Source organism: Pholis gunnellus (genome assembly GCF_910591455.1).
Source record: "Pholis gunnellus genome assembly, chromosome: 1".
NCBI classification, from domain to species: domain Eukaryota; kingdom Metazoa; phylum Chordata; class Actinopteri; order Perciformes; family Pholidae; genus Pholis; species Pholis gunnellus.
In genome coordinates this window covers 6,757,986-6,775,756 of record NC_136528.1, presented here as the reverse complement: position 1 = coordinate 6,775,756, position 17,771 = coordinate 6,757,986, and the positions used below count along the sequence as shown (strand labels likewise).

Below are 17,771 nucleotides of genomic sequence, written 5' to 3'. Positions count from 1 at the left end.
TTAAGCTTTTTTTTAATTCATATCAGCAAATAAATTACACACAAACCTTTACTGAAAGTAGTACAGAAATCTTTTTTGTGTAAGAAAATATATAATCTATAATCTTACTGAAACTATGTGCACATTTTTACAAAGAAGTATACATACACATATATGTTAAATATGATTTAATATTTACCAGCGTTGGTAGACACTCGTGCTGTACAAACATCGGACGTTGATACAAGGCTTTTTTCATTTGGCGTTAGCTGTCAGCCGACATTTTTCTAAGTTTGATGCTTTTATGTTTTTGTTCCAGTCAGAAAGAAGAAGCTTGTTAGCGTAGCTTGCTAACGTTAGCACTGATTCCCATTAGACGTTAGGGGCTCTAGCTAGCATTAGCCATCTCTCTCACATCATGGGTCCAGTTGTGATAATAATTATATACTAAACACACACACACACATTAGCATTAGCTGGCAGCCGTTAGCAATTTTGTTCCACTTAGAGAGAAGAAGCTTGTTAGCCTAGCTTGCTAACGTTAGCACTGATTTCCCACTTTAGTCTTCGTTCATGTTGCGTAATGTTAAAAGGGGAAACATGGAGCCATGTTGGGTAGAAATCAACTTGAACACAGTCAGTGTTTATTAGTCCCTTTGACATTGTTTTATTTATTAACGGTTATCAAATAACAACAAAGACTTAATTGCCATATTTAATCTTTATTTATGTAAATTAGTCAAGGAGTCCTGCCATTTTCTGGCCGGTACTGCACAGGAAGCGAGATGGATCACTACTCAGCTACTTCCATCATCAGCTCCGGAGAAAAAATGTGTGTTTAATTCTTTTGGCCAATCGGGCAAGTCAGTGGCTAGATTTAGCAGCCCAACGTGGCATTTTACTTGCTTCTGACAATCCTTATTGTTGAGCCCTTGAATCTCACTACAGATTAATTAATACAATTCAAAATTCTTCTTATTTGTATTTACAATTTTGGCCCAAAAAGTCCAAATACACACAGAGGAGATTTGCATTCTATTGACATTTTAGAAAAAATAATCTTAACTTCATTTCGACTTTAAAGGAGAAAACAATTAATTCGAACTTTTATTTTCTAATTTTGATGTTGTTTGCAGATTAAATGAGTAATTTATAAAACCATGAAGGTAGATGAATACAAAAGTAAGTAACAATACAGAGAAACAAATACAAGCACAAACAAAACAAGTCACTTTATCCATTACTTCACTGTTTGTTTAATGTTTGTATCTCAATCCCACGTCTAATGAACGTGTTGCTTTCACGTCACTAACTCTCACATTTTTGATGTTGGGAGTGTCCTTAAATGGTGACAAAATCTTCACTGTGAGAGATTTCACCGAATATGTGTCCCGTCTCTGTCAGTTCATTTTCAAGTGGTTTGCTGTCTGGAAGGTAGGAAAGTAATTTAAACACCTTCGGTTTGCTGTGGAAAATGACGAGCAGCCATGTTTAAGACGTGTATTTAATGTGGAGATAATGTCATAATCTTGTTGCTCTTCTTGTCTCGCTGTTTGTCCAACCAGGAACTTTTAAAATTGACAATAAATTCTATTGCTGTTATTTTTAACTGCCTTAGTGTATGAATGGTTTGTTCACTCTGCTTGAAAGTTCTCGACAAAGGAACCTCACACTGTAGCTCCTGACCTTAAAGCACTAGTTTAACTATTTAAAGTTACAACAAGCAACTTTCATTTTATGTCGGTTTTGTCGGTCCCCGTGGACGAAAGCAGGAGTTTTTCCGATCACCAGACTCCCTTTAAGAACCTAGCAGGGTCTGCTCCTCTCAGTCCTGGTTCTGGTTCTCCCGGGCCTCCCTTCCCTACAGCGGGTCCAACAATACATCCTGTGTCTTCAGCTGCGTGGTGTCGGTGTCTGTGTTGGAGGAGCTCTGCTCCTGGAGCAGGAGGAGGAGGACGGGGAGACGCTGCTGCTGCCGGGAGCTGAGCTCTCCTCCTCCCTCCGGAGCTCCGACTGCAGAGCCTCAGACTAACTTTAAAGAACCCCACAGAAAAAGCTTCTAACATGGACCGCTGACTTCAAGATTGAAAGAGACTGTGGGTGAGATAGTGTAATGTGATTTCTTATCTTTACCTAATAAATGAAAGCACAATACTACCTGTTTACTGAGTTGAGTTGTTTGAGTTGAACATTAATAGCTATAAACTCTGTGCAGCACATCTGTTTCATGCCCTGTATTGGAGTCATGATAAACTGCATCATTTCTATCGAATTAAATAAATCTAATTTAATGCAAACAAACAGAAATTATCTTTACATTCAGTGTTACTCACCATTGTGTTTCCTTGAGGTCCAACAAACGTGTTTCCTTCGCATTAAATATTGGCAGAGCTGATTTTTCATTAAAAGTTTCAACGCTGAATTGTTTGCAGCCATGTTCATAAGCTCTTCATCTTCACTTCTTCACTGTCTTTGCCGCACATTGCTGCGTTTCTTGGCACATTACCACCACCTATAGATCAGCGAGATAGAGTGAAACCATTTGCAGGAGTGTGTATTATGTCATTCATGTACCCACTTTTAAAAATGCTGCTCCATAGCACTACTAAAGGCATTTAATGCATACATGTGAGGATTAGATGTATTTGAATATATAACTTCAGCTTTAACAATCAAAGAGGAACATTATAATGGCTATAATGATAAAAAAAACATTCAACATTGTGAAAATACTACAAAAGTATTGTCAGCAAAATGCATCTGAATTAAAAGTACTGATTCAATGAAAATGTTAAAATGTAGTGAAGTAAAAAATATAATATATACCTCTGATATGTAGTGGGGTAAGAAGTATAAAGTAACATAAAATGGAAATAGGAACTGCAAAGTACCTTGAAGTTGTACTTAAATACGTTACTTGAGTATATGTACTTAGTTACATTCCACCTATGGCATGATGTGACTTGTTTGCATTCTAATAACTGCTTCAGCTTTTAGGATATCATCGTATTTCAAATATCATTCTGACATTTGACAATTGACGACAGCATTTTTCATTTTTCTCTCGGACAGAATTATTATTTAAATGACTGCTGAAGTGAACATTTAACAGTTTGTGTGCACGGTTTGTCCTCTGATGCATTTGAAACCAAGCAAACTCTCCTCACGCTGACATCTGTTGTTGGTGTTTGTGGAGACAGATGGAGTGTTTTTGAAGGGCCTCTTTCTGTCGCCGCAGAACTTCTTCAAACACTGTTGCTGGCACGCTTCCTTTCACTCAAACCACAAACAATGGAGACATTATAAATTCACCAACAGTCACTTGTTCTTGTCCGCCACCACCTCTTCTTTTTCCCTCCAACCTGCACCCCCCGCTGTCCTCACGGAGGAGGACAAAAACCTCAAACGTAGGAAGGGAATTACGGGATTGATTTGCAATGTGCCCTTCATAACCTCATCAATAAATACAGCCATTAGCGAAGGAGAACTGTGAGTAAATCAGCATCAAATCACATATTTTTAACATCATAAAGAGAATTAATTTGACATCTTTTGTTTAAATCACCGTCTAATCGTCATTCCGATTACTAAATACACTTACTAAAGACTTGCTCTTCACTTCTCGAAGGAAAATATATAGAATTTTATCTCCGCTCCATTTATGTGAGAACTTACTTTTGCAGATTGAGATTGAAAATACAAAATATAATCAACAAATGCATTATGATGTATTATTTTGAATATTCTCCATATTCTTTGTAACTTGAATGTGAATAGGGATGTGTCTTCAACTTCTATTCTATTTGTATGGGTAGCACGCTAACACGCTAAACTAAGATGGGGACCATAGACATGCTGCACATCAGCATGTTAGCATTGTCACTGTGAGCACGTTAGCACGGTGACGTTAGCACACTGACGTTAGCACGCTGACGTTAGCCTTTAGCTCATACCGCTCACAGTCTCACAGTGCTGATAAGTGCAGATTTAAAGGTGCAATGTGACAGACGCAGAGGTGTACACTGACTCACGGACAAATGCAGCATGATCTCCTGGCGGATATAATAATAATACATATACTTTATTTGTCGATTATACAGTATTTTGTATCAATAATCTGAATCAGCAAAGATAGTGAATTAATGTAATGGAGTAAAAAGTAGAATATATTTTATAGATGTAATAGAGTACAAAGTATAAAGTAGCAACAAAATAGAAATACTCAAGGAAAGTACCTCAATATTGTACAATAGGTAAACATACATAGTAACTTTCCACCAGTTGCAGTGGCCATTTACCTTTAAAATTATATTTATATATGATTTTGTATCAACTTTAAACAGCTTTAGTGAGCAGACGGAAGTCCCTCCATGTTTTGACTCGAGGCCTCCAAAACAAAGAGAGCAGAGCATTCAATACTAAAATAAAGCTTTTATTCAGAAATGGCCTTCACCTGATGTAGCAATAATACAACTTCCTGTTATCTCTGAAAATATTAAATTATAACACAGCTGTCATTCATACAGGGATGCATTTGCAACACTTATTATTATTACATGACATTATGATACACAAAGGAACAGTGTTGTCGCAGTCGTTACACCTTCTTCTCTGGACACTTGGTAGACGTCGGCTTCTTAAATTGTTTCAACAGTGTCTTCGCCCAGACCCAATCGGGATCGATACAAAACTTCTTATTGCATACAGTTGTGATTCTGTAAGAGGCACACGAATGTTGTACAGTGTTAGAAACACAGCGGTAAAACAAGTATTCAGCTCATGTACTTGTACTTAAAGTGTTGTAATCGATACTTTTACAGCATGGTGAGGTTGTTCTGTTATTCTGCCTACCCTCATTGATATAAATGGGGTGGACAAAATAATAGAAACACAATACAGGTCATCATCCTTATAATAATTGTAATCAAAACAAACTGGACATTATAACCTTCATGAAGGAGGATTTGTTGCAGGAGTATATTATTAGACTGCGTTAGATTTATCTTGCTGTACCTAATACAATTATAACTGCGTGCATAATACATTATCAGCTTATTATCACAATGGCATCCAACTAATAGATATCATCATGAAACTTCCCCAGATTATTGCTGACATTAAGACAATTCTTTTTTGCATTACACGTTTTGTGAAATGTTATGTTTAAATATGCAAATGACGCATTAACTGATCAAATATGTGCTAATTTGCATACATTTCCAGAACAGAAATGTGAATATTGGATAAAGCCAGGTTAACAATTATTATTTCATTTTGTTGACATATTAGAGTCAAACGTTTTTTACAGAGGGAATTTAGGATTACTCTTTGTGTGATTCCTTAAATCAGAAAATACTGTCAAGAGTTATTTAAAATAATCAATGTTCTCCATGTTTTTAGTGATAAAATGTAGTATAAATGAATCTGTGAATGATTTAACCTTCAGAACATAGAGAGGAATGAAAGTGTAAAGTGTGGTGTATGTAAGAGCTGCTGAAGTGGAGATATCAGAGTCTGGGAACAAACTCATTTAGAGAAAACGTCCTTTAAAGAGATGTTTAGTTCAATTACAGACATTTAGAAGATTTTCTCATTTGCAAGATCTTCAATGTAAAATACAACAGCAGTGCAACACAACATACGGTCAGATGTGCTGAGCATGAACAGGTGTGCACACTTACATGATGGATTTGGATCTGCAGTCACTCGGGGTCATCCCCACGTGTGCCACCCTTGCTTTGGGAATGGCTGTTCGATTGTGGCCTTGACAGCATCCGTCGTTCTGCTCTGACAGTGCGAACGGTGCTGTGAACACAGACGCACACATTTAATACAGAACGCGGTTGAGACTGACGGCTCAAAGAGAAACAAGCTTGAGTTACTGACCGGCAGAAATGTGACCCAGGAAGCAGATCAGAAGAACGAGAGGCACCAGAGTCTTCATGGTTCAGAGTCAGAGGAGCTTCTGTTTGGATGAAAGGCCTTTAATCTTCTGTGTTAGAAACCTGCTCTGTGCCCCCTTTATATACACATTCATGTCTCCATGGCCTTCCAGTTTCTTAGAAAAGAGCTGGTGCTTTCCTTCCTCTGTTTCCTCTTATTCTTTTTCCTCTTATACTAACATGTAGAACAATTCGGCAAAAGGCCTTACACAGAATTCAATGTGTGGTTTCTACTGTCGCTTTCTTTTTTAGCTCACGCAGGATATCTGCTGAGATTAAGAAATGACTTTTAGCTGCAAAACAAACACTAAATATAAGTCTATCCGTCAATATGTCTTTGTAGCCAAAATTACAAATTGAATGGCATTTTTTTCTTTACTTAGAATAAAATCACTAATAACAGAACTGTATAGTGATAATTAAACATGTACTCAGTACTTAACCGTTGTGCATCTCTTTTAAAAAGTAGCTCTGAAGTCTTTAGAGGACGAACATGTCTGTGTCAAAATGGTCATAAAATGATGTATAAATATTATTTTACACTTCATCTTTTAACTAACAGTCCTGATCATAACTGCCACGTATTCATTCATTGTCAGTATTTTCAGCCTTTAAATGCTGAAAATTTATGTAAATAAATAATAATACACAAATTTAATTATTTTCTGTCTACTAAATGCTACGGGGGATTTATTCTTCACAGTCTGAGTTACGTCAATTATCAGGAAGAACATTGATGTTGATGTATTGCAATAAACACTGCAGCGCTCCATTAATATAAGAAATAATCCTGTACAGTATTTACCCCACGCAAACAACATGAAATGACTCAATCTGGTGGAAAATATTTAAAACTACATTTTGAAGTCAGGGGGCTCCAGATTGAAAGCCTCTTATAACAGAACACATGAATTGATATTGTTTTTAATGGGGAAATGTTTGTCCTTAAGTGTCTGAGAGTCTGTATTTTGGCTACACAGTTTATTACGGAAACACACTTGCCAAAACTTGTGCCATATTCATTATTAATACAGCCAACATGATCCCACTTATTAAAAAGCCCCAAATTCACCCCTGTGAAGCACAAAGGTTAGGTACAATGGAAGTACTTTTGAGTAAATAAATACATAAAGGTCGACTGACATTAAATTAATAAAGAAAAAGAAAAAATGTTGTTTAATATTTATTCTTAGATTTTATTATCTCAAATCATTCTAAATTACTTTGTGCTTTGCATTGTGTACACTCAACAAATCAAGTATGTTCCAGAATGTGTACTTGTTTTGATTATACTTCATTTTGTCACTTTACAAGCGTGAACACGCCACATAATCAAAACCTGCTCAGAGTTAGTGTGCTGCACAAAACTGTGACTCAGATTCAGAGTTTTGTACTCGGCAAAGATTTCTGTTTCAGTGATTTAGTTGACTGAAGTAGAAGTTATAGTAGTAGGAGAAATTCTAGTACAATTATTAGGTAGTATAGGTTTACATCTAGACTAACAATAGCAGTATTAAATAACTAGCAGGTATAGTAGTAGTAGTAATCATGGAAGTGTACTAGTATCTGAAGCAGTATTATTAGCATAACGTTGAGAGTTGACGTGATTTTCACTTCCTCTTCTGTTTCCACCTGAAACAACATGTCAGCATTTCTGAGAACAAACTGAGACGGTTTTCTCACAGTTGAAGTCATTCACAATGAATATATTTGTACTTCATTATTCTGGTTATAAGATGAAAATCATTAAATGAGAAAACTAATGTTGCCCCTTTTTCCTCTTCCTGTAATCTGCAGAAGTAACGTGATTAGATGTGTTGATACGTACATGGTTTAACACTATAAGATGAATTCTTATACAGGTGGAGTATCGACATAAAGAGGGTCAGAAGAAGAGCAGTGGGCCGAGTAAGATTCCCTGAGGAACCGCAAAGAAGTGGAAAGTAACTAAGTACAATTACTCAAGTACAATTTTAGTTCAATTAACTAAGTTACTTGAGTATTTCTAATTTAATGCTGCATTTTACTTAAACATACTTCTTTTCAGAATGAAAATATTTACTTTTTACTGCACTACTTTCATTTGCAGCTATAGTTAATACCTACTTTGGTTTTACAGACTCAATCTCTTATAAAATGTGATGCGGTATTACAGATTAAAGGCCCGGCACACCGACACACAGGTGTTTTCAGTTTAAAGGATCGTTTCATGTATTTGACATTTTACACTGGATTGCAAAATAAAATATAAGTTGTAGTCCTTTCACACTACACACGTGCTAATATTTAAATTAGAATATAATAAAACAAAATAATATATACAGTTATATTCACCGCATTTAGGTACATTATGGCTGATTAGGCCTACTAAAGTTGGGATTCATGTGGTCATGGTGTACGAATGATAAAGTTGTAACTTTGGCACAAGATAAATAAATAAAAAATAATGCAGCTACATTGTGAGGCTGCAGCTAAATGCTAATATCAGCATGCTAACACACAATTACATTGTGTGTTATGCTGACTGTTTCAGGTGGATGAAGAAGATGAAGTGAAAATCACATGTCGACCACATGTCAACTCACAACGCTAATAATGTGACTGACACTACTACTTACACTACTAGTATCACTGCTGATGCTGCTGCTACAACTGCTGCTACCAAAATACTATTACGTACACTGTACTATTGTAATGCTATGGCTAGTACTACTCAGTGGTGGAAGAAGTATTCTGATCGATTTACATAACTAAAAGTAGCAATATCACAGTAAAAACATACTGCATTCAAAAGTTAAGTTAAGTATAAGTACAGAAGTTTTAGTAACAAATAGTGCTTAAAGTATCAAAAGTACTCATTTAGCTACTTCAGGAAATGTACTTAGTTACTTTCCACAACTGGGATTACTACTTCAGATACTACTACATTTCCATGATCACTACTACCTGCTAGTTACCATTTACTACTGCTATTGTTAGATGTAAACCTATACTACTTTTGCTAATTAGCAGTAAACACAAAGTACAGTTGAGACTGACGACCACGTCATTAGTTTTGCAGGTATTTGGTCTTAAAGCAGCGTATTGGACACATTGAAATGTTCACCCGCTGGATGAAGAGTCAGTCAGAGGAAGTCATTATAATTCATCCAGGGGAATATGAATGTGTGAACCAAGTTTCATGGCATGGATTTCAACTGGTTTTACTTAGTTACAAAGTAATAAGAGTCTAATTGAGGAATAAGAAGAGAACGTCTTATTTTAATACATAAAAAGTAAAAATTTGAATGACGTAATATTCATCAAGGAGAAGTTGACGATCTGTCAAATACTCCTAAACATCAACATAGTTCATCAGTGGCACGACGTCTATTCAAAGAGGTTAGGGGAAGAATGATGTCAAAGAAATCAGGTTCTAGTTTGAGAATGAGGAAGATTTGTGGTTAAAAGCAAAAACGAGCTTCCTTTTGTCTTCCTGTGATTTTCAAAAGAAGGATGTTCTGCTTCTTTAATACCAAGTATGCAGCATGTTCGAGGAAAAGCTGCTGCAGAGAGACGAGGAAGTGAAAATAAGGAAAGAAAAGTACTTAGCCGGACAGTTATACGGTGTCTTCATTGATAATACATTTATTTTGTAATTATTGGTTGTAAATTAAGACATTTACATAAACTTTCCTTCATTTTCACCATAGAAGGAGCTTTCAGCAGTCATACATATCTTGTATTGAGTAGATCGATAGACTTGAAACTGAAGTAAAACTACAAACAATACTCATATAATATATAACATAATAAAATATAACAATAAATATACACCACGATAGTGATTGGTACCATCCTGTACATTAGTGCAAGTCTACCATCCTATATGTTATAAATTGTATTGATACGGAGCTTCATTCAATTGCATAGATGAGAATTCAGAATAAAATACAAGTAAAATGTTCGAGGTAATAATGATAATCACTTTTGGAAGAAGGGTGAAGACATTTTAAAGTAAAAAGTAGCAATAGTGAAGTAAAAAATAGTATAACAAGTAAGAGTCCTGTATTCAAAATATTACTTAACCTTTTAACCTCTAGGCCTATTTTGAGGCCTCTACTCGAAAAGTTCATACCCACAGTTAAAGGGGCTTCTCTCTCTAACTACAAGGTCTATTTGAATAATTTCAATGGAATAATAACACTAACACTTGTGATAGTTTGTTAGTATGTGTACATATCAGTGTATATGTTACTGGTAAATGCTGAATGAATACAACACACAGCTCAACTTGAAAATGTTCAGGTTTGCCTGGAAAGAAAAGCACTTTTGTCTTTGGATTTAAGCAGATTTACAGAGTTTTTCGCCCAGAAAAGCAGCTCAAGGTACGGTGCGTTTCAAATGTTTTGCTCTGTGGTTGGTTGATCTTGTGTGGGTTCTACTGTGTAACGTTTTGAAGGAGAGAAATATGGAAGATATCTGCGGATTCAGGGTGGAATTCTCATGCTTGCTAAGCTATCGTTCGGCCATGATGGTCTCTTTTTTTGTGATGATATCTGCATTCAGAGTGCGTAGCTCGCTGTAGCTCGCCGAAAAATATGTGGTATTGTGCTAGAACTTGGTAGTTTATATATTACTTTGTGTATAATTGTGTTTTGAGTGAGTGAAATGACTTTTTTTGTATTTTTTCTCAGAATCTCGTCGTTAAGTAGGTATATAGCATGTGGGTAAAATTCATTATATTCGTTTCGGAAAAGTGATTTATATGACGCTCTTCTTTATATAATTTGATTATAAGGTTTTAAGTAAAAGTACAAAAGTATTAGCATAAAAATATATTTAAAGTACCAAAAGTAGATGTACTCATTATGAAGAATGATTTCAGATTAATATATATTATATTACTGGATTAGAATGAATGTATTCATCACTTTAATGGTGCAGCTGGTAAAAGCAGAACACATTTGAAGTACTTAATGTTGGGTAAGTAAATCTACTTCATAATGTATTAGTTGTATTGTATTCATATTAATAACTTTATAACTTTATATTTCCTTCTGATATGAAGTGGAGTAGAAGTAAAAAGCAGCACAAAATACTTTAGTAAAGTACAAGAACCTCAAGATTGTATATAAGTATTTGAATAATAAATGTAAGTTTAGTTCTTCATTCAGGCGAGACCATATATAACAGCAGACTGTATTTAAACTTCGACTTGTTTTTAAACCAGTAGAATTAAATGTTTCTGAGACAATCATTTATTTTTACGACAATATTTTGTCAACAACACAAGTCTTTGATATCATGAAGGCGTCCTGTAGCAACAGCAGAGATGTAAGAATCACATTTAAGAATTATAGTAATTTAGACTTTTGTGAGTTTTAACAAACTCACATTAATCCCATTTCAGTTAAACACATGCAGACATAACAACTGATCCTGATACTGTTTGAACACATTCATGACTCATTACCACCACCTGGTGGATCTCAACATGTATGACTCTTTGAGTTCTTCAAAATAAAGCCAGTAACAGTTGTATTTAGATAGAATCAACACTTAGTGACATGTTATTTAAATTAAATAATACCCGGGACATTTCAAATGTACCCAAATGACCAATTTGAAGATTTCTCCTAAACATGCTTTGAGTAAAAACCTCTAACTTTGCTCGTCTTCACTTTCTCAGCATCATTGTGTTCACAGGTCATAAACAGATGTTGTGATGTGGTTTACTAGAAGCTTCTGACTGCAACTACGTCATTCCAGAGGGATATTCACTCAAAAGGTTCAGTTGGGGGCGACCGTGGCTCACTGGGTTCAGAGGGTTGTCTGGCGATCCTTGGCTGGGACGAGTCATGTGTCCCTGAGCAAGACACTGAACTCCTAACGGCTCCCCGGGCGCCTGTCATAGGCAGCCCACTGCTCCCTATATACAGGGATGGGTCAAACGCAGAGACAAATTTCCCCCTTACCAGGATAAATATAGTATAATAAATAAATACAAATAAAAATGATGTTAGGCAGAAATGAAATCTTGTATTTATACTTTGTTACATCTTCATTTACTCTGATCCAGTAACATAAATATATATATATATATATATATATATATACTGATGCTTACGCCTCTGCAGAAATCTCACACGTGTGTCACCTTTATTAATATACCAAGATTATTCTAATAGACGTTGTAGCCACAGAGACACTCTATTCATTTATGAAATGTCATTTTTGAGTCAGTGGAAGATGAGAGATTTTGTTTTTGGTTAAATTATTATTCATTGAAGTCTGCAGAATAAGGAAAAAGGACAAAAGGAAATGATTTGAAAATGTTAGTTTTTGTAAATATATCTATAACAAAATATATGTCTTATCTAAATATTCATACTACACACAGTGTAAACTGTACATGTACCGCTGTATCACCTATCGTTCGTTTGGAAAAACAACAACAGCCGTATTTCATTTTAAGCTTTTTATTGGTTAGGTCATCCTAATTTAATTTCAAATATTTTAAATATTGTCTTCAAAGAGGAAAGCATAACTAAAAGCATTCATTCATCATTTAAAATGTGAAAAAAATAAAATAAAATAAAAGCTCCTTCTAAAAACACTCAAATCACATCAACAACAAACAATAATAATAATAATGATAATTGAAATGTAACACACTATACACAACTCAATCTATGAATCTTTTAAGAACTGGTGCAACTTGGGCCAGAACAAACACACCGGTGCTCTCGTCTACGTTCATCCAGTCGGGTGAGCGGTCGCTCCGTGTCTCAGGTACCTTCATGTCTCTGAATCTCTCTGGGGTTTCCCCGCTGTTCCTCCAGGGGGCCGAGTGAGGGCTGTGATTAGATGAGGGGAGGGTGGCGCGCCGGTTACGGTCGTGGCGTCTCGTCGTTATCTTTTAAAAACCAAAGGTGTTCTCCCCGCTGTAAGCCACGTATAAAAAGCCGTCCTCGTCCTTCTCTTTCTCGTACAGCTGCCCCATCGTGATGCTGAAACAGGAAGCAGACGCAGCATCGTCAGCGATCGGGACAGCTGATCAGCGACTACGTTTACATGCACCAAAGACTACCGTCTGTGGTCTTATTCTGAAAAAGACAATATTCCTAATAAACTGTTTACATTTCTAATGAAGATGAATATTCCACTAATATTCCCGTTTACATGCAGCCGTCCATTGATGTTAGTATTTAGCTATTGTATTCATAAGTAGTATTGTTTAATTATTCCAGATATTTGCTTATTTAGGTTAGATTTTTTTTTAATTCTTTTTTGTTGTTATTTAGGTATACTTCATTTTTTGGTTTGTTTATGAATTGGGTAACACTGTGGTTCACCTGCAGTTATAAAGTAATATGAGGAGACAGGTACAGGACCAGCATGCACCGGGGTGGGCCTGTGGTGGTTTTTACCAGAGCAGGGGAGGCAGCGACAGTTTGCTTGTTTTGTTTGATTAAATAATAAAATCGGTTGCCTGCGTAAACCACAAAGCCATGATGCGTCAGTGTGTTTGTTTTTGATTTATCGGATAAATTACCACTACAATGTTGTTTATCACCTCAAAATATGGAAAAGTGGAACAGCTGAAGCCATTTTGCTTCTTAGCATCAAAATATGTTTTTTTCAAAACCGTGTAAACTCTTATTCCTTCAAACACCTTCTTTAAAAGGTCGGCGTTGAGCTAAAAGACCTAATTAGGAATAGCCAAATGGAATAATATGTTTACATGAATCATATCAAATTCTGAATATTGTCACATTCAGAATAATAGTGAAATATTAGTGTGTAAACGTAGTTACTGTTGTTCCTAACAAACACATTAGTTTATTCTAACTCAATCTCAATCACACACACACACACACACACACACACACACACACACACACACACACACACACACACACACACACACACACACACACACACACACACACACACACTAAAAGTCTCTATTGAACATACTATCTATTTTCCAAACTATCACAACATTAACTGCTCATAATTAGAGTAGAAACTGAAGACTATAAGCTCAGATAGTTAAGCGTGAGGCGGCTGTTTCTCCACCAGACCGCTACATTTAGAAGTCTAAAAGTTTAGAAGCTGTTGGCCTCAAGAGGCCTCACTTCTCTCTGTGACGGGGCTAAAAATACAGACAGAAAGTGCTGAGTCATGGCTGGTCTGAGAGGAGTGATGGGTGTAACTACTGCTCTCTCTGTCTCAGTGTTGAATCAGCCTGAATATGAACTCCTAACAACACATTAACTGGTGACGTTTTATTTTCATATCTTTCTCCAGGTCTTTACTCAGTCAAACCCAAAACATCCCTCTACTCCACCTGCATCTTCTGACTTTTAATCTATTTATTTCAACAAACATTAACTTTTCTTAAATTGGCATTATAATAAGAGGAGCAGTGACTCGTGCAATAAATGAGATAAAAAGCCACACGGGAAATTAAAAAAAGAGACGCTTCATCCAGACTGTGACAGCGTCTGGAATTAAACAGAGCTCCTGTTGATAAAAGCCATAAAAGTGATTTGACTCAAGTTCTATCTCGACTACGGTTTATGACCATGAAGACCTCTGTACTGTCGTGATCATCACGGAATCATTTACTTACTTAAAAAGGCCAAATGTTTGCTGATGGAAGCTTCTCAAATGAGGATTTTTAGAGGATTTCTTTGTCATTTATGATTTCAAATAAAAATATATTTGGGTTTTGGACAAATGATGCACTTTTTGACATTTAAAAATATATATAAAAAAAACAAATAAAAAATAGTTAATTAATTTACTGCCGATCGATCGCTGTCTAGTCGCTCGTTCACATGCAAGTTTCTGTTCTGGTGTGATCTCTTTGTATTTATGCTCTCAACACACAAATGATACGAGTTAGAAAAATAAACTTACATGAATAATAACTGTGTATTGTTATTGTTCTAACAATCTGCACCACATCAAAGTAATTACTGCAAAAATCACCAATAAATATCTATAATTATCATTCAGAATCACAACATCTTCTCTTGTAAACGGTCTGAGGCCCAGTACCGGTAATCGACCCGGGTAATTGGGAACCTCTGAAAATAACTACCCCCCCCAAACCAGCGCCCCGGCCCTGACCTGGACTGGGGCACCGTCTTGTCCACGAACAGGAAGATGGCCTTCTCGGAGGGCAGCTGGATGCGTTTCCTGATGATCCACATGAACTGAGCCACTGTGATGTCGGAGGGGACCAGGTACTTCCTCTTGTCGATGTCCACAATCTGTGACCCCGACACCTTCTCCACGATCACCTGACACAACGCACACACAGACGCCTCGATTACAGACGAGAAGTGAAGCACAACACAAAGCAGCGTCTCAGAGGTTTCACTCACCGGGACCCGGTCAGGGTACTTGTTGCGGATTTTGGCTGATTCTATGCATCGATGTTCTGGTGGACGAAAAGCAGCGTTAATGAACTATGTGATGGTTTCACACGAGAGACAAACCAGAGATGGACAGAGATCAATGTTTAACAGCTGAGATGACAGATTCAAAAGGCAGCTGCAGAGGATCAAGACGACAAAGTCTAATCAATCCAGTCTCTTCAGACGGTGAATGTGCATCATCAATAAAAACATCCGCTCATCGCTGTAGTGGCGACTCTAGAACTGCAGAAAGACATCATCAATTATTACTAAAGTTCTACTTTATTTCTATTTTATTATCTGAATTATGAATGAAAACGTTGCGTCATTGATTTTGAGGAATCGTTAACTGGACAAAACTTAATTTCTTGCAAAATGCAGTTCAGCTTCTTAAAAACCTTTTTATGACTTAATTACATTAATATGCAAACCTTACTCCAACTGGAACAAAAGTTATACTTCTTTACTTTTTGTTGAGGTTTGTTTTTCATCCATCGACAAACAAAAATCACTTTTAATTCCCCTGAATTTTCTTTCTTTAGCTCCAATAAATCAGGATTAAATCTGAGTCTTAACCAAAGAGAAGAAAGATTCACAGACTTCTTTATAAATGTCAACAAATAATAAAATTAATAATAAACACCGACAGCCAAAACAAAGAGTTACATTTGTTTAACATAATTTCACACACTAAGCGATCACATTTCATGCTGCTGAAGATTAATGAATTAGAAAATGATTCAAATAATTTATCAAAGAAAAATGTCAAACATTAAATAGATCCAGCTGATCAAATTTATATCACTTACATTTATTTATGTTATACCTCATTCTTTATTTTAACTGTTTATTATGATTATTACACTATCTTGTGTTTACACTCATATATATATATATTTTATTGTAATTCTTGATATTATTTCTGTTTGTGCAATAAACAGTTTTCTGATTCTGATACATTTTCTTTTTATACACATTTAATGTTGATTGTTGGACTTTAGGTCGCATCTCTGTAATTGTTGTGCACGTGACAAATAAAGTACTTGATCTGAATGAAGAACACCCTCCTCTTCACAGGAAGCAGACGGGCTTCTGGGTAACGTAGTCTCAACACTGACACCAACAATAACACGTGGTGGAGATGCCAAATGCCAGTTTTTACACTTTTAACATTTAAAGCTGCTGCGTTTTAAAGCCCACATTGTTCCTCACCAGCAACATGTAACCTGTGCTCATTAATACACATGTAAATGTAACCTGTGCTCATTAATACACATGTAAACGGAGCATCCAAGCTTCTTTTTAGAGTCTGATGAACAGTCTGCTACCAGCAGCTAGCCTGTCAACAGGAAGTAAATGTAGATTATGAATGTTGAGCCATAACAATACCAGATATGGTTTAGTTTTCAGATCAACTAATGCAAAGAATTGCTTTCTTTCTGAGTATCAAATGTTTCATCATAATTCATGTTAGCATGTGTTGTACTTTAGACAAACTCTGCTGTTTTAAGGAATCCTTATAGGCATTTACAAGCTAAGCAGGACATTTGTCTTCACTTTAGTGTAAACAATTAGTCGATTTATTGATTTAAAAGAAGAAAAAAAAATCTGAATTAATTATATAAATATACTAAGATGTGAGATTAGACCAGCCTGCAGGCCTGCACCTCTCCTGCCAAAACAACTTTAGTTTCCTTCCTGTCAGGCCTCCACTTTATAAAACATTGGCAGTAAAGTACAAACTAACATTGATCTGTGTAAAGCAGACACATCCCATCGTTTTATCCCAGCTGCTGACTGTAACTCAACCATAATGGAGGCTTTAGCAGCTTAACGTGTCAACATCCACCACCAGCCCGAAAACAGGTCGTCGTGTTGGGCTTGAAACACGAACAGAGACGCGATGGTTTTATATCTGCACGGACCCAACGCATCCGATATAAAGTGCAGACAATATAGCTGACTTTTGCATTAGCTGACATTAATATTTAACGGCTATTTAACGGCTATATTTAAAAAGCAAAGCCTCCTATCTAAACAAAAGCCTGCAGGACAGGCCAGTCTGTGTCACCGACGTTATTGTGAAGGCATTTACTCAACTTTAAACCCGGATTTATTCACCCCATGCACCTCAATTAAGGATTTAACTTCAAACATATTTAACTGCGTGGACATTTCTATATTTTTGTTATCCATCAAAAACTGGCACCTCCCTTACCCAAGGAGTGATCCTCTTTGAACATCCATTTCATGTTTCCGGGGCTCTGTTTCGCTCGATGCAGCTGTAGATTGTAAATAAATAATATATTTCTAATTGTACTTCTTTAAAGTTATCCTCTTTTAAATTGTGACTGTTAAAATGGACGCACGAGACGGACACACAGCACAGCTGGTCGACACTAAAACAACAAACAACAATCTCCTCTTCACGATCAGA

General features: G+C 36.2%; 2 protein-coding genes across 2 annotated transcripts; both read right to left on the bottom strand.

Annotated features, from left to right (window-relative positions):
* Positions 1 to 4,314: 4,314 nt before the first annotated feature.
* Positions 4,315 to 5,966, bottom strand: LOC306699607 (C-C motif chemokine 22-like). Its single transcript, XM_079164263.1, has 3 exons — positions 5,866 to 5,966; positions 5,661 to 5,784; positions 4,315 to 4,694 (listed from the first exon to the last, which is right to left on the bottom strand). The coding sequence occupies exons 1-3, from the start codon at positions 5,921 to 5,923 to the stop codon at positions 4,577 to 4,579; spliced, it is 300 nt and encodes a 99-aa protein (XP_079020389.1). The 5' UTR covers positions 5,924 to 5,966; the 3' UTR covers positions 4,315 to 4,576.
* A 6,406-nt stretch (positions 5,967 to 12,372) lies between these two features.
* LOC306698494 (gamma-aminobutyric acid receptor-associated protein-like 2) lies at positions 12,373 to 17,771 on the bottom strand. The gene is made up of 4 exons (XM_079162809.1): positions 17,553 to 17,771; positions 15,302 to 15,357; positions 15,045 to 15,217; positions 12,373 to 12,913 (listed from the first exon to the last, which is right to left on the bottom strand). Exons 1-4 carry the CDS (start codon positions 17,584 to 17,586, stop codon positions 12,823 to 12,825), a joined length of 354 nt encoding a protein of 117 aa, XP_079018935.1. The 5' UTR covers positions 17,587 to 17,771; the 3' UTR covers positions 12,373 to 12,822.